A 21,330-nucleotide genomic window follows, 5' to 3' on the forward strand; every position below is an offset into this window, starting at 1 on the left:
CCTCGAGTCGGGTGGATGAAGGGGGGGGGGAATCAACCAGACCGGCAAAAACGTGCGGCTAAACTAAGACCTAGACGTTTTCAGTGTCAATTCAGGACATCCTGAGCGGATCAAAGTCATTTCCCTTCCGTTTGCCGTCCTCAACAGAAAGATGCAGCCAACCCAAGCTTTGCGTTCGATGATCAAATGTCGAGTTGAAGAGTACGAGCGGACTATTCCTCCCTGTGCTGCGGCTGCAGGTAAGAGGCAGGCGCAACCACTTTTGCGCGTGATACCGTCGGCGGCGCCCTTTGTCTCTGTCCATGTACACAAATTAAAAAGCAGAGATGGAGCGGATGGATCGGAAGCTGCAGCCTCGCATTTCTAACAGATGCAATTGGACGCGGAGTCCCTCAGGAAAGCGTTCTAAGTCGATCCATTTTGAATCAAGGTTGAACTGTCAAGGCCAGCCAACATTTTTAATATGGACAGAAATGGAGCCAAGAGGGAAACAGGAGTGGGAAGCCCTCCAAAAGAAAGTCTGCACCGATGCGCTCCATCAAAAGTTGCGCTGCTATTAATAGGCAGCTTCCTTGCGCCAATATTAGCGCTCATCACTCTCCAGGCCGAGGCGACGTTGGCAGCGGGACGCTGACTCACACCTCCATCACGGCGGCGGCACTTCACCTGATGACTTGAGTGTTCCCAAAGCACAAAAGCGTGTTCATGACTCAATTAGAATGTCAAAGTTGAGCAAAATGGGGAAAAAAAAAGCCGCTGCCCCCCTTTGACTTGTCACTCTGCGCCATTCTTTTCCCCTCGAGTCTTCCAATTGATGATATGCGGCTGTGATTTTCACCCCATCTTGTGTACAATCGGCCTAATCCGATCGCCTCGGTCGCCCTTGATTAGTTGGACGGGAGAACAGTGGGATCCGAGCGGCCTACTTGAGAAGGTTTGTGCTCACGCGAGTGTGTGCGGGACACGTGCATTCTCAAAATGGATATTCAGAACAATTGAGTGATGTGACGATAGAAAGAAACGTGGACTTTTGACAGTAAGAGTGGCTCCGGAGCCAAACCCCATCATGGAAATAATGTGAAAAGGAATTCAGTCGTTCAGCCACCCCCAAACAAAACTTTATCATTTGTCCGGGTGACATTTTAAATGGCAAAAGGCCTGCCCCCCCCCCTTTCTTTGAAAGTCAGCCGTTTCCAAAGCAGAGGTCCCCACATGGGCAGCCAATTTAGAGCATTTTCACTGATCTTTCAAATCCCACAGACAATTGTGTTCTGATAAGATAAGATAAGAAAAAAAACAAAAAAAAAACACTGGACCTACCAAAAGTAAGAGTGGACTCCAGAGAGGAGAGAAAAAAGTTTGATTGCAGCTTTTCCGTTTTGCTTTTTTTGTCAGTGGCACAAAAAGCTGCTCCGGAATGCTGGGATTAGCGGTGCCCCTCGGAACCAGGAACCTGGCAGAGTCGCAGGCTGAGAGGGAGAGAGCGAGACAGCCGTGCACCCCCGTTACAAGCTCATGATCAGAAGGGCTGCAAAATTCAAGGACATTTCAAAGCTTCCCTGGAAAGCGCCAGGAATGCTTGGGAATTAAGCGGGAATTTACTCAGTAGTAAACAGTCGCTCTTTTGCTAAAAAAAAAAAAAAAAAAGTTGGGTGAACTGAGAAGGCAACAACCTTCGAGAACATTTTAGCCTAGGCAATTAAATGTCATTTTTTCACTCACGTCTGAATTGTGACTTTTGCCAACTCAAACATGAGTTGTCCCAACTTGAAATGGATTCATGACATAATAAAGTCAGGAAATAATAAAGCAAATACCATTGTTACTTTTCCTCAATCGCGAGGGGTTCTGCAATATGAGCCCCACGATGTACGTGATCAATTGCCGTGCTTAACGCCCAATGCAAATTTAGGGTGAATGTCCCACTCCGCTGCTGCCCAACGCCAACTCTCATCCAGTCCAACCACCTGGAAGTAAGCTGGAAGAATCAAGCTTGTAAACTGAGGAGCCTCTGCAGCTAGATACTGGACGCGTTCCACACGACTAGACAATTTTCTTGCGGTTAGAGCAGAGAACTGTTGATGTTCCACAAGGCTTCTTACTCAGTACACAGATTTTGACATTCAACAATGTCTTCCAAGGCTTGAGACTTGGTCCACTGTACGTAAAAGCGCAAATTACACGCGCGCAAAACAAAGGATAGCACAGATGGATAGCGAGGGTTCTCGGTTTACTGCAGCCCTTGCCATGCAAGGCCTCGGCGTTACGAAGGATGCGCAATGTTTTGATTTACGCAGCGGCATAAACAATGCTCAGTTACTGTTGCGCGCACTGTTTCAAATTGGACTCTTTCCCATCCAAATTTGTGACGATTACCGAGTTAGGTTAGCGTGTGAACTTCTCGCGAACAATTTCAGGTTACGTGGCCAGCGTAAGAACGGAATGCCGTCGCGACCTTTGGGAGCCCGCCATGCGCTGATCCCAACCCACTGACGACTGGGCAGCCGCGTGCAGACGGCGCGCGTGTATGCATGTGCTAAGGCGCCTCGGCTTCTGCCGGCGCAAAGCTGCTTGTGCGCGCCGGCCGCCTTGCGTTTCCACTCGGGTGGCGGGAATAAGGACTTGGTTTCAGGCCGGATCTGTGTTCACGGCGGAAGAAATCCCCCATCTGACTTAAAGCTCCGCACGCACGCAGTCAGAGCTCCACGCAGTTCATGCGGCGCTCCGGTCCAATGAGCACCGGGCGCCGAGCGCATGACCGGCGAACCGGTGGCAGGTTCTTCTTCTCGGGGAAGAGATGAAGGAATATACTTTGACAAGGAGAGAAAGGAAGCAGAGGTTATTCCTGTGACGCGCGCCATCTCTTCAATCCCCGTTTTAATTTCCATCGGCGCCACCTCTGTCACCTCGTTCTCGCTTATCTCACCTTCTGTCTTGCCGCATCCGCCTTCGTACCCGCACCTTATCTTCATCATCTTCTCACCTGGCACTACCACCCACTTCACACACACCACCCCCCCGCCTCCCTTGCTAGCTCTCTCTCTCTCTCTCTCTCTCTCTCTCTCTCTCTCTAGGCTAGCTTATATGAGGTTGCGTTTGGGCGTACAGGGACCTGAGTCTCTATCGATGTAGTTGTACGTCTAAAGCATCCTTGTGCGAGCACTTGACTAGTGGTCGCAAGAATCAATACAGGAAGTCGTGCTTCAAGGTGCCAATGTGCTAGGTGTGCGTTTTGTTGCTCTCCACTTCAAAGTGGAGTCAAAGGTTGGGGGAATTTCCCTTGGTCTGAATTGTCCTGTCACGTCAGACACAATTTAGAGTGCAGTTCCTCTGGCAAATGTTTGAGGTCCGTTCGTTTTGCGTCCAGCTTTCAAAACGCATTGAAGACCGCCCACCCATAAAGGAGGAAACGACACGACCTAAGGGAATACTTTGCTTGCTGTATTTGCTACCCAGCTTAAGCTCCATACTCTAGTATGGACTTTATACACAGCACCAAGACTGTACTGCGCACTAGTAGATGGGGTGAGCAGCTGCTGCTTATTTTTGCGTGAAGACCACCTTGTCAAACACTCAGTCCAGCATGGAAAAAAACAAACAAACAAAAAAAAAAAAGGGTGAACATTGTGTCGTCGGTGAACCGGTTATTTGTGTTAACGGTGAGAAAACTGATGAGAATAGCCAAACTCTGCAATGAATTGACGTGGAACCGCACAAATGCAGCTGTTCGCCGCAACTCTTGATCCTTGGATTATTTCGATGAAAACATCACAGAAATGCGACGGCGACACCCGGGAGCCGTATCAAAGTGGACAAACATACATCAGGCCTCTTTTAAGGTTGCAAAACAAAAAGCAATTTCCCTCAGTGTTGAGCACAGAAACCGTGCAGATTCTGTCCATGAAATGGTCCAAACAAGTCGGACAAGGACAAAAGAAATCCCTGACGGAGGAATACCTCTGACCGTGTCAACCGAAGCTGAGCATTGTTAGCTTTTGTAAAGGCGTTTGGTTTTGGTTTTGCTTTTCTCCTTCAGCTTTTCTATTGATCTTATTCAATTGTGGCTGTATCTCATGTTCTCCATGTTACGCACGCGAAAGAACGTTGAGGCCACGTTAATTAATGGAAAGCCAAGGCCACGACCTTAGTTGGAGGAAAGCGGAACGTAGAAAAATCCATAATAGTCATCTCGCCGCATCGCCTGCGAGAACTGAGAGTGCGTTTCAGTGCGTTTGCGCTAGAGTCAAAAGCGGGCCCACTTGCGCGTGCGGCGGCAGAGGGCGGGCCGGGCCGGACCGGGCCGGGCCGGGCCGGCTTCGTCCCGTTGCATTGAAATTGCACCAAAGCATCGGGAAGCCTCGCCGGCTGCGAGCGCTACATTCTCACCCGGGCAAATTTGCATGAAAGCAATTATCGGGAGGTTATTTGCGACAGCATTTTGGCGCCGGTGCACGCGTGCCGATTGCAAATGTAGCCCTTCCTAAAATGGCCCTTGCAGTGTTTTTTTTACTGGTGCTGCTAAAAGAGGAAAAAGGCTGCCGTGCGGATGATACTGCGGCCGAGTCTTCCGTTTAAGTTATTTAGGGAGTCTGTGAGGAGGCCAATTGTTGCTGCTGCTGCTACGGGAGCTCATGCGTTGCTGCAACAACATATATGCTCTATCCACATATATACATATATATACGTACATATATACATATACATATATATACACATACATATACATACATATATATAGAGAGAGAGAGGGTTTTTGGGTTTTTTTCTGTAAGGTCCACGTGCTTATTTGAAATAGTAAGCGCGGTGGAATCGCGTCGGCGAGGGTAAGAGAGCGAACTAAAGACGGCTGCGTCGCACGAGGGCGTTTGAGCTCATCGAGTCCGGCCCGAAGGCGTCTCCTTCCAGATCCTTCGCGCTGAGGCGGACTCACAAAGAAGTTCTCGATGCGTCTCCTGCCACAGTCGGTCAGTGTTTCCAAGTGAAACCGGCAAAGAGATGGAATCATCAGCTCCACAAACGAGACCGTCAACAATAAGCTCACATCATCGCTCAGCGGGCCGCCGAGGGGATTTCATTGCTTGCCGCTTTGATTTCGGCTCACTGTCAGTTCCAGGCACTGTGCTTTTTGCTCTTCGCGCTTTGGAGCGACTCTTGTTTGTATTTTGTATTTTCATTGAAAGATGAGCTCAAGAGCCTCCCGGGGGGGGTCTACATGTGAAGATTATTGATTGTCTTTTCTTTTTTCCATATTACATGTTGTCCCAAGAGATTAGTGATGAATGTCCTCCTGCTTTTGTCTAGCCGATGTTTTGCTTTTAAGAGGGGAAACAGTGTAAACATTGTTTACAGTCACAGAGCCCATCTTTGTTAGGAGAGCGTTTCACGACAAATAGTGATTTCATTGTCTGCAAGACTGCGAGGACCCAACGGTGCGCCGAAGCTAACGCCAACGCCGCGATTGGCCCACCGGTATAGTCGATAAATGTCTCAACAACAGAGAGGCTCCTTACGGCAAGGCTAAAGGGAGATTAAAGCGAGATTCCTCTCCGCGTAGATGCTGATTTTTTTTCTTTGGGTCGAAATGGGCTAAGCAGTTCATTATTTACAGGTTCACAATTTTGACTTGACATTATGAAGAGCATAATGTATAAATCAGTGGACCTAGTATAGAGCCTTGTTGAACACCACCAGTATCTATCTTTTTTAACCCTCTCCGGGCAACTAATTGATAATCCTGAAGAATACACATTCATATTATATGATTATATTTTTTATATTTTTTTTTTTACTCAGAAGTACTATTAAACAATTACTAAAACTTAATTTGAGCCTGAGAGGGTAAATGACTTTATTCTGCTAACATGTAGATGTTATTCTAATATTTATTTAGAAAAAAACGATTCTCTTTTTTTCATTTGTCAACTTTTATGCTTGCAACATTGCACATGTATTACTTTTGGGAAATTATGTTCGGGGTTTCTTATAGTGTGACTATTTCTAATGGCATTTCAGGGGTTTTCATTGTTATTATGGATGTTGTTATACGTCCTCCTCGCAAACTGCATAACTGCATTTTTCTTGTCAGTCAAACAACAATTTTTGGGGGTTTTCGGATTATCTCCAAAACTGTTCCTTTAGGCTACTGCTTTGGTGAGCAACTTGTCAAGCACATCCCACCGCCCCAAATGATCCTTTGTCTGTTGAAGACACGAGGATGTCCATATTTTGGTCGGAATTCTCCTGGAACTTTCCACCGCGGCGGGGGCCCAAGTGATGCAGACAATAAGAGCTGAAAATTGCCCGGACAGAGCCTGGCATTGTCCCTCCATGCGCTGCTGTTCATGTTCCTTGGTGTGTAAGTAACAACCAATGGGCCTTCCGCGGACCGGCACATAATTACCGCTAATCGCGCTGGCGTTTACGGACCAATAAAAGCCTTTGCGTGAGCAACTGACGGATGAGGAAAAAGACTCTGGAGCCCCCCAGGCGAGCCGAGAGGCTGCCTGCGTGGCTGAGCAGACGTCGTACGGGGGCGATATCGCCGCTTGATCTCTGGGGGCTGTCAAAAGCGACATTTACATGAGGAAATGGGAAGATCCGCTATCTGTGCTGCCTGTGCACGCATTCAAAAATATTTATACGTGCAGTATACAATATATCACAGCAAAAATCCAATAACTGAGCCGGGCTTTTGATTCTTTGCTTGCGTGAGCGCGTCTGAGACTTGAATTGGGTTTTTGACGGAATCTCCCTCTAACCCAAACAAAGTGGGTCGCACCGAGCGCACAGCGGTGTGCCAAAGGGAGATGCAAAAATAGTTATTAGGGGGGTACATTTAAGACTGATAAATAATAAAATAGGCAGACTTCAAAAGCAGCGACGTTTCTTGACTGAGGATACTCATTTCCATTTGGAGGAAGATTAAACGGCCATTAAGCGCTTCGTGTAACAAGATCACAGGACTGAGAGAGTGGAATCGGGGCTGTTTTCAAGACCTGGCTTTGTCGTCGTCGTCGTTTTCAAAGGCAGCGTCGACTAAATTGGAGACCTCACTTTCATGACATATGAGCACCAGGAGCAGGTCGCGTGGGGGCGAGATCACATCAGAATGCGCGCATTTGCCAATTTTGTTCGATTTAGGCCCGAGATCCAGCAGACGTTCAGAGGGAACTTAACAGGGGCCTCAGTTCGCAATCGAATTGTGTTCCTAAGAAAGTGACGGAATCCCAACGCGCGCTTCCCAAGTCAGAACGTGCTGTAGACTATCACTAACGCGGTAGTAAAGTCATAGCTACAGAAAATTTGTGTGAAAAACACTTGGAGGTTATCAACACAAAGAAAACAAAAGCGCAAGTAGACGCCGTGAACTGATCACGCCTTCTTGTGCCGCGCACCGGCTATTCTTAGAGCGCCACGCGAGCTAGTCGATCGCGCACTCGGGAACGTAAACCGGGCCGAACGCGACTGTATACAGTGTGTAGGATATAGACTAGTATAAAAACGACTCTAGCATAGAGCCCTGTTTGTCTATGAGGGTCCATCCGTTCGGCAGCCAAATTTGCGTGTAAATCTGACGCTAATGCAGCAGTAAACTCATCGTTGTAGCAAAGATTGGTTTGGAAACGCCTCGAGGCCACACTCGAGGCAAACAATACTTGCCCAGCATCTCTCGCTTAGCTCACTTTTCAACAACACGTCATTTTAATTTCTGTAGAGTGGTCCATTGCAAACCAAAGACCTTCTGTGTGTGTGTGACGTGTTTTTGAGGAAATCACAGCTGGCAGGTAGCCAATTGGACAAAATTCTTGACATATAAAGTCTGCCATTTATTGCCTCTGCCTTAAGATCTATGAACTAAGTGTGATCTTCATGATAATTCATGCTCTAACATCATTCCTTCCCACACGCAACACCATTACAGCAAGTCAGCATAGTGTAACACCACCCAAAAAAGTGGGGTAAGACTGTACGCGAGCTGATGATTACCATACAAAACGAAGGCTTGCGGTCATTTACATGAAGTGTTGTTTTTTTTTTTTTTTTTTCTGTACGTTTCCAGGCCATACCCGCCCGCCGACCATCCGTTAATCTCCCGGCAGCCACCGCTTTAGCTGACTCCTGCAGCCACAGTTTCATTAGATTGCACCGCCATCCAGCCTGAGTGGGCGGCGCGTTAACGGCTCCGGCGTGCAGATATGACCAGCGCCAAGCAACGCCGGTGCCGCGTTTGATCAATTCAAAGCGAGCCACCGAGCTTACTGATCTGCCTTTCGATGTCTCCGATAATTGGGCTTTGCTTTACATACAGTCGCCGCTCATTAAAATTCAACTAATTGCTTGGACAAAGTGTATAAACAGCGGTACCATTTTTAAAACAAAAAAATAGCACACAATGTTTACAAAAAATGATTTTCAGAATCGTATGACTCAGTGAGCCGCAATAATCGCTATTTTCCGCAGAGGATAAAGAAAAGACTCCTGCGCGTATTGCTATATTGTCCGTAAACATCGGCTGCTCAATCGCCTCTTGCCCAAAGTCAGCTGGGATGGGCTCACCCGCAACCCTAACGAGAAGCGATAACAAAAAATGGAGGATTTTACTACTGCACTAGCATAGGTCAGCGATAGACTACGGCGTGTTTCCGACTTGCGTACACTTTTAGATCAAGTCTGCCTTGAACACTGAAAATGTCCCCACTGTGGGATGGATGGAGAGCATTTCGACTGGGGAAATTCTTTTGATCCAAACCACTACAATGCACACACACACACACACACACACACGAGAGCTGGCCTGAGAAAAGCCCATTTCGGTAGACGGACGCTCACCTTAGTTGATATTTTGCGTTTAACATGAAACAGGCTGACGAGACCATATTCAAGTCATGATTTCGTGTGTTGAGCGTAGCAGTGCAGCAAAAGGCTCTGAGAAGAGCGCACGCAAGCGAAGGCACACCGGGCATCTGCAATACACGGGCGGGAAGGACATGGCGTCGACGACTACGGACGGAACACTCCAGGCAAAGGCGGTCAAGGACGGCCGAGCGTCTCCATTGAAAGGCGGCGGGCGCCAGTCGCCAGCGGCGAGGAAAGACGGCCTTTCGGTCCTTCCTCTTTGGGAATGGCGAGCGGGAAATCCGCGATCGCGCGAGGCCGCGCTTTGATTTCGCCGACCGAGACAAGAGCGCCACCTTTTTTGCCGGGCCAAATAGAAACGACAAATGGTCGACGCTTAGACTCATTTGAGGAAAGACATTTCTTCCGCGCTCCATCATTCCGCGCCAAGGAACAAGGTTTCCTCTAGTCGGGCTTCAATGCCCCGCAAAGACATTTCAGGGATGTCTTTCCAAAGACTTTGCACAGGTTTGAAGACGACTGCTGGAAACATGCATTTTTATCTCCCTTTTTTTGGGTCCTGAAGGGCTTCTGAGCAACATGGCCGCCGCTGTCCCACAAACGTGTCCCCATCACAAACATCCAGTTGCTTGCCACTCCTTTTTTTCCAGGAGCTTTAACGAGGTGAATTCTCTCCGATGTTCTTGTCCTTCGGCTCCTTTCGCAACAAGGGATGAATGAAGGGAATTTCTTTTTTTTTTTTTTTTCCCCCCCTGAAAGAGTTCAATCGAATAGTGAAAAATTGAAGGTAGAAGGAAAGTACCCTGTCGAGAGGAGGAGAATGCTGAAAATGCCCGATTGAAGAAGTCAAGGCTGCAGAAAATTGCAACCCCCCCCAGCCCGCCCGCGCCCCCCCACCCCCCGCCCCCCATTCAAAGCGAACGCATGACATCCGGAGATTATTGACTCGAAATTTCCGCCGGGCTCGAGAAGGCGAGCACAAGAAGAAGGCGGGAGGCAGGAGGAGTGAGAGGGCGGGAGGTAGGAAAGAATGTGTGCTGATGCAAAGGCTGCAAGGCTAAAGAGCGCAAACCAGCCAGAGACTCAGATGAGGGATGAGGCAACATTTGTTTAACATGGGGGGGGGGGCTGGGTCAAGGGCGTACGACTGCATGAAGACTTGCACAAAAGTATCGGGACACCTATAGGGAGGGCAAAATGGAAGAAAATGTGCAGCTACAGATACACTCCCTCAATTTAAACACGATTTTAGACACTACGAGATGTACAATACTTTCTGTTTATGTTGTACATGCATGTTAGGGTATATTATGGGTCTACATGTGTTGCTCCAGCATTTGTCCTCAAATATTTGCTGCGTAAAGAGCACGGTAACGCTGCCACATTGAGGCTATTTGGGAGCCCGTCGTCTATGGCATTTGCCTTTTCTGCGTTAGCATGAAGCTAGTGGATTTATCGGGTCGCCGACACAACGCACGCAAGATTTCGTTCTCGTCTCGGTCTGCCAAACGTTGCGTTCGACGGAATAAAAGACTCGATCCACCTCGAGTCCGAGACTTGCCAATCTCTCACGGGGGCAAAAGCGCCTTTGGACCTACATTGCTTCGACCTCCGCAGAGACACAAGTCAATGAATAAATCAAACAGTGCTGGCCTTTTTCCTCTGAGAGGCGGCAATCAACACGTAGAAAGTCTTGCGAACTAGCGCCAACCCTTCGCAACGTCTTCACGCGGTGGAAAGAACAATGGCTCTCACATTTGTCAAGCCCGCCAAGAAGTCTGACCTTCACTTGCCCGCCCGCCCGCCCGCTTCAGCTCGTCGTTTAGATGTCGGGCCTGAAATCCAGTTGCGCTGTCGCAGCTCCGCTCGCGCAACCAAAAGTGGATGTTTTCTTTTGAGAGGCGTGATCAAGCAAGTGCAAAGTTGACTCGCTCAGTTCTACTGCGAGGCACTTCTGCGCCGCGCGAGGAGACAACTGACCTCAATAAGTTGCAACAACTTGGCCAAATCTCACTTTTGTGCCCTGTTGACATGTTATAAACACTTACAAAACTTGGACTCGATTCGGCATATTGCGCCAGGCTCACAAATGACGCCACAGCCAGCGGGTGGGTGACATCATTCACGCGTGCGGGGGGGAGACGACACACTGCCGATTGCCTAACGCTCAGCGCCACGCCGTTTCCTTCGACCGGAGGCGAGGCTTCACCCGACCGGCCGCTAATCTTCTTCTCCTTTGCAAACTTTTCTGGCGACGGCCAGTCGCTTTGGCAGCGACGCTATTTGGCAAGCGGGATTTCAAAACAAATGTTGCCTTTCCGCGCGGGTGGCCGAACAAAGCCAGAGGTGCCGCTCTGCTTTTTCCCAATCAGAAACAAAAAGGCAAACTTGTTTTTCCTTTTAAAAGGCCAAACTCCAGAAAACGGCTGCGGCGCCGAGCGCCTCCAATCTCGGCGCAAAGAGAAAAACCTCCAAGGGGAGACTCGCGCTTGGATTAGTCACAAACAAAGACTCCCACCTGGCCGTCGCCGCCCAAACTCTTTGGGCCGAACAAACAAAACAACGAGCGGTGGAAAAAATGAATGCGTGTGCTTTTGCCTCGGCGGCTTGCGCGCTGAAGAATGACGACGTTTCCCCAAACCGCAGCCTTTCGAAAAGCGAGAGGTGGACTTTTTCAACACTTCTCAGACAGTTGCTTCAACACTTTCATGATGTTCAGAGCGCGTCAAAATAAAGGACATGGGAACAAGCCGGTCGTATCCGTTTGTGGGGGGGGGGGAATTGAAAAGAAAATGGCGTTGCTCTGCTCGTCGCAAACTAATCGATTAGGAAAAAAAGGGCTCGTGCAGTCGATTCAAGAAAGCCTTCCCTATACAAAAAGGCAAAAGAAATCACATCTTCCGGATTGTCAAGGCAGATTATTGCCATGGCAACACGGGAGGCTGAAATGCGATTGGAGCAAAACATCCAACATGGGCAGGGCCGCACTTTGTCCTCCGAGCCGACCAGCGGTCTCTCCCGACAAACACCACCAACAGCTAGTTGGTGACTGGGAAAGCTGAGAGATGACTGCAGCCGTGTTTGTGTGGCGTAATGTCTCACCTTATAAAGAGTTGCCCCCCCCCGCCTCCTGTTTGCCCGCCACCGCCGGAAACAAAGAGCAAGGACGGCTACATGGCGACGCAATCCGCCGCCATCCGGGAGAGCCGCTCGGGAGCTGTGTGAGGGGAAGGAGAAGGAGAAGAACACGTTGGTGGTGAGGAGGAGGAGGAGGAGGCCAGACCGAAAACACGGCCCGGGGGGTCGTAGCGAGCCGCCCATGAAACGCAGCCTCGGATGACAACAATCGCGAGCGACAATTTGACGCCGGTTTCAAATTTGATGGCAGTTTTATTCGAGGACGACGCAACATCCGGCGCGGTCAAAATCTTGCACGGTTTGGAATCATCTCCCTGGGGGCATCTCACACACACAAACTGTAAACAGTATCAGCACCCAGTGGCACTGAGAGGAGAGAGAGAGTACCCCCCCCCCCCCCACACGCACACACCTAAAACAATCATTTACACGCAGACAGAAACGCCATAGAGGGGCAAAGACAACCGCCAATTGGCGCGCGCACACGGAGCAGCAACGCTTGCACCGTTACCCGCCGGCATATCGTCTCGGATGTGTGGCGACGGCCACTCTAACTGGACTTTAGCGGGGGACCTCCTCTGCCTTTTTTGCTGTCGACAACGCTGCATGTGGGATGTGGCACTACATCCAAGCTGCGCAACTTTGCGTTTTCAAATCAAACAGCTAAAGCGCCATTGAGACGCTCGGCGTCTACGGAGGCTCGCGGTCTCTGGTCGGCAATGGAGACCTGAACGCAAACGGTGGAGCGACACACGCAGACATTCTTCAGCTTCTAGCGGCAATGATTTTGAGTATTCTTCAAACACGTTGTTGCTTTTTGAATGGATTTATGCCAGTCGCATTCGTTTCGATACAGAAAAATGATTTCTGATATGACTCTTCTGAGATACAAGCGTGGCCGCAAAACAAATTCAACTCGCGCCTCAAGGCACCACTGCATCACCCAAAAAGAACAGCTGAAAATCGGTGCCATGACTGGTCGCCCCCCACCCCCCATCTAAAATGTGTGCCTTTGCTCAATAGAGCTTGCAACAAAGCTTGAAAAGTTGACCGCGTGCGAGGTCCTGCTCGTTCGGTGGCCAAGTCTGACTGACTGCCTGCCTGCTGCTGACTTGATGGACCTCCGGGCTCCCCACCGGGCTCCCCACCGGGCTCCCCACCGGGCTCCCCACCGGGCTCCCCACCGGGCTCCCCACCGGGCTCCCTCCCGGCCTCCCTCCCGGCCTCCCTCCCGGCCCCCTCCCGGCCCCCCTCCCGGCCCCCTCCCGGCCCCCTCCCGGCCCCCTCCCGGCCACACTTTGCACAGCTATGCGACAAGCGCACGCACGCGCAGCAAACACAGCGCGGCCGTGCGCGCCGCCGATTGGACGGCGTCGCTGATCGGCGTCTGCCGCCGACGCCGCCCATTGGCTGGTGTCGGGCGGGGGGCGGGGCCACAGCAGCCCCTTTAAAAGCGGCGGACAGCGCCGGAGGAGCTCGAGTGTTGACAAGCTGGGACTCGATCGGCGCAGCGCAGCGCGGCGAGGCGAGGCGAGGCGAGGACGCGCGCGCTCATGGACGGGAAGGATATTTAAGCACCTGCCTGGGGGGCGCACAGGTATTGTCTGTCCGTTTGGGGGCTCGGCGCGCACGCTCGCACGGTCGCACGCTCGCGCGGGCGCGCGCGCGCCCACCAGGCGAGTCGAGCGCCTTTGTTGACGCACGCAGCGTCCGCGCGTAAAATGCGCGCTCGCACCGGGCCGCTTTGGTGACGTCCGCGCCTCCCCTGCAGACACCGCAGTCCATGCCGCTGCCTTGCCGGGTCCTTGATGGGAAACCAACTGGACCGGATCACGCACCTCAACTACAGCGAGCTGCCCACGGGGGATCCGTCCGGGCTGGAGAAGGACGAGCTGCGCGTCGGCGTCGCCTACTTTTTCTCCGACGACGACGAGGAGGCGGCGGCGGCGGCGGCGGCGGCGGACGAGCGCACGCCGTCCGACTGCGGCTTCGGCAAGGAGCTGAGCCCGGCCGACGGCGGCGACGACGGCGACGACGACGATGATGACGACGACGGCGGCGGCCCGGGCGGCCCCTTCCCGCCGAGCGAGGTGGAGTACTCGGCGTTCCGCGCCCACGAATGCATCTTCTCCAAGCAGCGCGAGAACGCCGACCTGGACGTGCACGCCGCCACAACTTTGCTGGGCGTGTGCAAGCCGGGCGACCTGCTGGAGCTGGTGGCGGCCGCGCAGCCGCCGCACTGGGCCGTGTGCGAGCGCGACGGCCGCGTCATCCACCTGCACAAGGGCGAGATCCGGCGCGACGGCCTGCTCGACGTGTGCAACGGCCGCCGCGGCAGGATCGCCAACGGCCGCTACCGCTACCGGCCGCTGCCCGCCGACCTGGTGGTGCAGAACGCGGCGGGCCACGTGGGCCTGCGCAGCGACGAGATCTGCTGGACCAACTCGGAGAGCTTCGCCGCCTGGTGCCGCTTCGGCAAGCGCGAGTTCAAGGCCGGCGGCGAGGCGCACTCGGCCGAGCAGCAGTACCTGCTCAAGGTGCGGCTGGCCGGCAGCGCCGTGCGCACGCTCGTCTTCCGCAGCCTGGAGGACTTGATCCGCGAGCGGCGGCGGGTGGACGCCAGCGGGATCCTCCGGGAGCTCTCCCTGGTGGGCGGGGGCAAGGAGTGATGGCGCGGGGCCGGGGGGGGGGGCGGCTGGAGGGGGGCTGGAGGGCTGGAGGGCTGGAGCGCTGGAGCGCCGGAGCGCTGCAGCGCCGGGGGGCTGCTTCCCTTCGCTCCCCTGGACATGGCCGTGGTGCGTTTCAAGCCCGCGCGCGGACGCTGTGCTGTCGTGGAATGTGCAACAAGATAACGGCCCCGCCCACACCCTCCCCTCTCATGACTGGGCTTGGTTCGGATGCTGGATTCTTTTGGGGGGTTGGGCTGTCGCGACGAGTGCGGGTCCCCATTTGATTTTTGAGACCCCCGTCCCCGAAGCTGCCTAAACGACGACAGAAGAACAAACGGAAGCATTTTGGGCGTGTTCGAAGGCGCACCTCTTCTTTGCCATACAATGACAAGACACTTGATTGTCAGCCCACAGCCATTCTACTCCCCCCCCCCCCCCCCCCCAAAAAAAAAAAAAAATCTATTCCTTTATTTTTGTATTTGCGTTGAGTGGTTTATTGACCCCGACCTTGTTTTTTTTTTTTTGCCCTTTCTTTTTTTGGGTTCAAATAAATGGAGGTTGAAATATGAAAACAAGTGCTTGGTCCAGCAGGTGTTGTTAGGTTTGTGCGCACGCGCACACACGCGCGCACACTGCAGCTGGTAGCGGCCGTGTGAATTATTCACGCGTTGCCGACCTGCCTGGGCCCGATCGGCCGCATTTCTCGGCCCGTATCGGAAAGGCCGGGAAACGGTCATCCGTGCTGGGCATGCAAAAGCTTTCATGAGGAAAAAAAAAACAACAAGGGGAGTTTAAGCAGCTGGACGGACGGGCGGGCGGGCGGGCGGGCGGGGTGGGGGCGGCTCCGTTGCTTTCATTTCAGCTTCGATATAGCAATGATTTTTGTGTTGTTGAGAAGCGCTGGTGCTCCTCGTCAGCGGTTGGCTGAAAGTGTTCACGGCTTGACGGAGGATAAAAGTCGGGCGGCGCTCAGCGTGCACTGCGGACGCCGGGGTCAGAGGTGACACGGCGCTGAGGAGGAGCGTGGCCGCTGCTCTCGCTTTTGGTTTCTTCCGGCGGTACAGTGAGGGCGACGGACGGGTCGGTGCGAGCGCCGTCCTCGATGCGGCGTCCTTGCCCTGCCTGTCGCAATAAGAGAAGAAGAGCTGCGCGAGCAGCGGCAGCGGCAGCGGCAGCGTAGCGCTCATTGGACTCTTGCCTCACGTTTGGCTTCAGCTTCGGTCTGCATTTGCTTATTCTTCCCTTTCTTGGAAAAGCACTCAAAGCGTAAAGCGCCACTGCGCGTGTCCATTTGTCCTTCTTTGTGTTGCTTCGCATGCACGACAGCTAACGGCTCACGTTTTGTGTCGTAGCAGCGCTAAAGGAAGCGGCCGGAAAGCCCGGAAAGCCGGACGTTGGACGTCTCCGGGGGGGTGGGGGGGCTGCTTTGTTTGGGTGCCCAAATGTTCAACACCACCACAAGCGCTGAGCTACATTTACAAGCGCGACCCGAATGGTCACTGGGTTGCGCCAAATTCAATTCATTTATTGGCAAAAGTCGATTGTGTCGGTTTGCCGTTTCTCTGGGCCGCGCTGCTTCCAGTACTTGCAGCTTTTTTTGAGCAAAACCTGCTCCTCGGTCCTTGGATCGTTGCAGTCCGGTCACGCGGCCGGCGTTGGAGAAGCCGACTGGCGGCTTTCCGCAGGGCCCCGCGCGAGGTCCGCTTGACATCCGTCCAAACGGAAGCTGGTTAAGAAACGCAGCTCCTCGGGGTCAAACGTTGCCGAATCGACCACGGGAAAGACTTGCCAAGAGGAATATTTCCATTACGACAAAAGTGACGGCATCTCTTCGGTACAAGGGCGGGTTACGTGACCGCCGACCGAGGAACCGTTTTGGGTTTTATGGCCAAGCTGAACCTTTCGTTTTTGGAAGGAAAAAAATACGCCCCCACATTTCAATGTCTAACATTGGGCGCCGCGTGCTTTCAAGTGGACCGTTACATCTTTTTGGGAATTCCAACGACGCTCGGTCTGTCCTGCGACGCGCTTGCGGCCGTTTCGTTCAATTGGATTGCGGCGGCCTCAGGTGGGCCGCCTGACAGGCCCGCCGCCCCCTCCCCTCGAGAGTCGGCGAAACGAGGCCAGCGGGGCGCGCGACGTTGCGAGGGAGCGTTTGAGATGAATGACGTTCGGGCTGCCGGAGGAGTGCAAAATCAAAGAGCAGCTCCAAGATTGAGCGTGTTGTTGTGCTTGGGCCATATGCCGGCCGCGTCTTTATTCATGAGGCTCTGCCTCCCATTTGATTTTTGAAGGTAAACGCTGTTGCCGGGGCAACCAAGGCCGCCGCGCCACTCTACGGCGGCTACCCGTACGCGTTTTGAAGGTACGGTGACCACGTTTGGCTCGTTTGGATTGTTTTAAACCCTCCAAGCGTTTCTCACGCAAACGTTTTCGGAAATTTGCCATTGCTTCAGTGAGCAATTAGGGTGACGTTGCCGCCGTAGAAGCGGACCTCTGTCGCAAGCCTCGGGCCACGTGGATACAGAATATTTGTGGTACTCCGCTCGGCTCCCTACTAAGTGCACAGATTTTTGCAGTACACGCTGCAGAAATGTCAGAATGACTCGGCGTGCCAACAGGCAAAACGAGCTGGGTAAGCCGCATGCCGGGCCTCCTCGGTTTACGGCAGATGACGTTCCGAGAGGGAGCGAGTTTGCGCGGCGGCGTATGAACACATCCGTTCCTCATTTGATGGGTTTAGATGCCCGTCATGGCCGTAGGGACGCAGGTCCGAGGTAAAGCGGGGGCCCCTCTTATTGAGATCACAGTTGCTCTCCAGAATGAATGATGGCGATTAGCCGAGGAGGCGGAGCCAAGCTTCGTCCCGTCACCCGCCTGACTCTTTCACGCGTGTGGTCCAAATCCTTCCCTGCACTTTCTTAAGAAGTGAGCTCTCCGTCAGCGGGTGGAGCGCACTCACATTCTGACGAATGACCGAGCGTGGCCGCGCCGGCACCTCGCTGTCGCTTTAAGGACCCTTCTTGAGGAGTCACGGGGGAAGTAAAAAAAATAAAAATAAAAAAAGCCTTCACACTGGCAAAATGTCACGTGAGGCCCCGTACTTTTCAGACACTTCAAACGCATAAAAAGCTGCAGCGGATGTGGGCGCGATGGTTTAACCATGTCTCTCAGTGAAGGTAGTATTTTAAGATCCTTGAAATTTAGCGCACTGGCCGAGAGATCCCCAGGATGCCGGGCACTTGGAATAAAAGCTTTAGTGTAAAAAACAAACGCGTTGCGGCCCGCACGGCTCCCGAGTACGCGGCGGGGCCTTGCGTATTTACAAGCTCGATACCGCGCACAACATGTGTGAGGAAGGGCCGAGCCGTAAAAAAAAATCTCATCGCATTTCCCGGGATCAGCGCGCGTTCGCATCTTAGCAATTTGCAAGTCGTGTCCAAAGTGGATTGCGCGACGTTTGGCGAACAACTCAAAGCGACCACCTTCCCGGTCTGCCCGGCAACGCTCATGTAGCATCGGCCCGGCGCGTGCTCTCAAAAATCAAGAGCTTCAAAATAAAGACGAACGGTGGCTTATTGAAAAGGCCGACGCGGCTCACAATCGTCAAAAATCGTTTGAGTGTGACGGCTAAATAAGGCCCATCCATACTGCTTATTTATTCCAGGCGCTTTTCATTTGGAGGCCTGACTTTTGACAGGACGTTGGGTGCATGTCGCCCCAACAGGCAGACTCGGCCACCCGGACGCCGGCGCCGGCGCCTCCCGTCGTGGGTCGGCGCCTTCGCCGTTAGCCGCGGACGCCCCGCGGCCTTGCGGCTGCCCGCCGGTCCTTCGGCAGCGTGTGGCGGAGCAGAGCGAAAGCCTTTTTCTGACGCCCGGCCGGCAGCGAGCAGAGGCGCTGAAATATTGATGTGAAATGTCAGGCTGCCCAAAAAAAGAGGAAAAAAACCCACGTCTCCATTGGCGCTGAAGGGCACGCTCTATGCAGGGAAAGTTCGGCGCAACTCAAAGAATGTCAAAGCTTTTACAACAGCAACTATCGATAATGGTGAGCGTCGCGATTATGTGTTAGCATTAAGCTAGTGGGCTCGTTCTCGGGCTAACGCCGTTTGGCGGTTCTCATCTCTCAACAGGACGATTCATCCGTCTAATTGATTGTCTTGCAAACATTGTTTTTTCATGTCTCGCGTCAGCCGCCGTCCAACCTTACGTCGTCCTCCAGTGATGAACGAATTGGCCGCGAGGCCCGAAGCGGTCCAGGCATCATGCAATAACCGCGCAAACGGAAAATTGCCACTTTGGAATGCAAAGCCCGCACGCAAATTGTGAAACGCTAACGGTTCAGGCACGAGGTCTCATCAGGAGGCGGGACTGCGTTTGGCCTGCTTCTTTATTTATTCAGCCTACCTTACTTATTTTGTTGACGCTGCCAGCGGCGCCCGCTCCCCGCGGCGGACTTAATGAAGGATCATGTTGCGGGCCTCAGCTGTTCAAAGGCAGAGGGACGACAAAATTCAACAGCACTTAACCCCCCCCCCCCCCGAGAGGCGGACGGCTCATCAATCTGGTCAGCGCACGAACGAAGGGAGGGAGGGGGGGGAGGGAGGTGAGGGAAGCAGGTTTGGGTAGGATTGAGGATGGAGCTCGGGCTAAGCAGAGGTCACGCAGCGCATTCGTGGTGACGCACGGCCCGGCCGGCCGCGCCGGGCTTGCCGAGCGATTGGCTTCGCTTTTCACTGGAGCGCCATCGAAAGGGACGACGGGGAGGCGGCCGGAACGCAAACGGCGCGTCACACAGGCGCAATTCACGGGCCGGTTAGCTCGGAAGCCTCGCCAGATGGCAGCGGGTGCGCTGTACTCGAAAGTACATTCAAATGTACTCGCAGTACCTACATTATACGAATACGTTTCAAAAAATTGTTCATTGGTAATTTTACGGTTTTACTGTCTGCGGTGCATGTTTCGCGTTTGTTTTTTTCCCCCATAATGCCACGGGGTGTGCGCATGGGCAAGTAAATACCCCGTGGCATTATGGGAAATATTACCGAGCAAAAAATGCATTTCAAACAATGACAAAACCATAAAAATTACAAATAAACAATGTTTATTTACTTCACTTTATAATGTATTGGTATGTTTACCGTTCGGCATGGATTCCCATAATGCCACGGGATATTGAGTTGCGCAATTCCCAAAAACGCTACATTTGGCGCATTAGCCTACAAGTACGTTCGAACGTACTTGTGAGAATATTCGAACGCATTTGCCGGTCTCAATTTTATTACTCCACGCTTCCATAATTATCACCTCAGTACATTATTTTATTGTTGTAAAAATCACAATCTAAGACCATTAGAAATGTGACAGACGTCACGGCGACGCCACAATGTCTACGCGAAAGTGGTGCCATTAAAAAAAAATAATAATAATAAAAAAAAACACGATTCAACTCACTATTTTCAGTTGAAAGAGCAGCACGGGAACGGCTGGCGTTCAACACCAAGGCGGACTGTTTGGAGCTTGTGTGTGGAAAGTCCGCAAAAGATTTGGATTTGTAAATCCAAACCGCATTTACCGACTTGGAAAAACTTAAAAAGGGCAATCAGCTTCCCAAGTGGATGCAGCTGCCAGTGAGCTCATCAAAACACAGGTGAGGGCGGAAGTCAAGTCGCAATTCAACCAGTGCGGGGGGCGGGGCGGCTTGGGAGCTCCTTCCAAAATAAAAGAGCAACATTGGGAGTCGATCGACGAAAGCGTCATCGAGCCGGTAGCTGTTTGCGTTAATCGGTAGTGAAGAAGCAGCTCCCAGCTTCAAAAAGGTGGCTGACTCCTGTTGCAGTTTGATCTGAGTCAATGCCCGTATACTCCCTCCCCCCCTCACTCACTCACTCACTCACTGAGTGATCGACTGTCGTCTCTCGCTTTCTCCTTTGCACGTAACAATCCTGCCGTGTGGTTCGGCTGCTCCATCGAGCGGCGGAAGTGTTTTTTGTGGACGTATCGTGCGGGGCAAGCGCGTCTGTAGTGACGTCGGCGCGAAATTGTCGCTGGCCGTGGCTAATATTTGCGCAGGTGCGCGGTGGCTCGGCTCGGCTCGGCTCGGCTCGGCTCGGTCGGGGGATGACCACGAGAACGCCATGTCACCATGTCACGCCAGGCCTTTTAATGGCCTCTCTTTGTGTGCCTTAAAAGCCGCTTGACATTTCGCATCAGGATCCGCGTGTGTGTTGGGAAAAGTTCTCAAATATTACTTTGGACTTTTACCTGTAGGGGGGAGGGAGCCCATGTTCTGACTTAAAACTGCTGAAAGTCAAAGAACCTTCCTTCCTTCCCTTTTTTTTTTTCCAATCGTGGCTTTGGAAAATCTATTTGGAAGCCATCTCTACATGTTTTTCAATAAAGAAAACAGCACAGTATTGTATACTGTAAAACTAAACACAGTGTAGCCTTTTTTGCATTCTTTTGCGGTGAAACAAAACTGAGCTACAAACAAAGAATTACACTGTGTATTTAAAACAACCACATAGCTTAGTATTTCAGTGTGCTATCTTAATGCTAACACTAAATAGCATCTATGTTGCTATTTACACACAAACAGTGAAAAATACACGTGTAGACAGACAATCTAACAGTGCTCACAGTCATATATTCTTTATCCTCCAGCC

The 21,330-nt window shown here is 52.3% G+C and overlaps 1 protein-coding gene and 1 long non-coding RNA gene across 2 annotated transcripts; one reads left to right on the forward strand and one right to left on the reverse strand.

Annotated features, from left to right (window-relative positions):
* Positions 1-146: 146 nt before the first annotated feature.
* Positions 147-20,386, reverse strand: LOC147128603 (uncharacterized). The gene is made up of 4 exons (XR_015083928.1): positions 20,120-20,386; positions 19,073-19,151; positions 11,959-12,073; positions 147-673 (listed from the first exon to the last, which is right to left on the reverse strand). It is a non-coding gene; the product is annotated as an uncharacterized LOC147128603 (long non-coding RNA).
* On the forward strand, positions 13,479-15,101 carry lratd1 (LRAT domain containing 1). The gene is made up of 2 exons (XM_086019076.1): positions 13,479-13,591; positions 13,766-15,101. Exon 2 carries the CDS (start codon positions 13,803-13,805, stop codon positions 14,661-14,663), a length of 861 nt encoding a protein of 286 aa, XP_085875202.1. The 5' UTR covers positions 13,479-13,591; positions 13,766-13,802; the 3' UTR covers positions 14,664-15,101.
* Positions 20,387-21,330: the final 944 nt, after the last annotated feature.

The sequence above is a fragment of the Filicampus tigris genome, chromosome 20 (genome assembly GCF_054856515.1).
Source record: "Filicampus tigris isolate MCC_2025a chromosome 20, RoL_Ftig_1.0, whole genome shotgun sequence".
In the NCBI taxonomy this organism is placed as follows: Eukaryota; Metazoa; Chordata; class Actinopteri; order Syngnathiformes; family Syngnathidae; genus Filicampus; species Filicampus tigris.

Bases quoted from the DNA above. Each gene is read 5' to 3' on its own strand.
- lratd1 (XM_086019076.1), top strand. From the start codon at position 13,803: ATGGGAAACCAACTGGACCGGATCACGCACCTCAACTACAGCGAGCTG.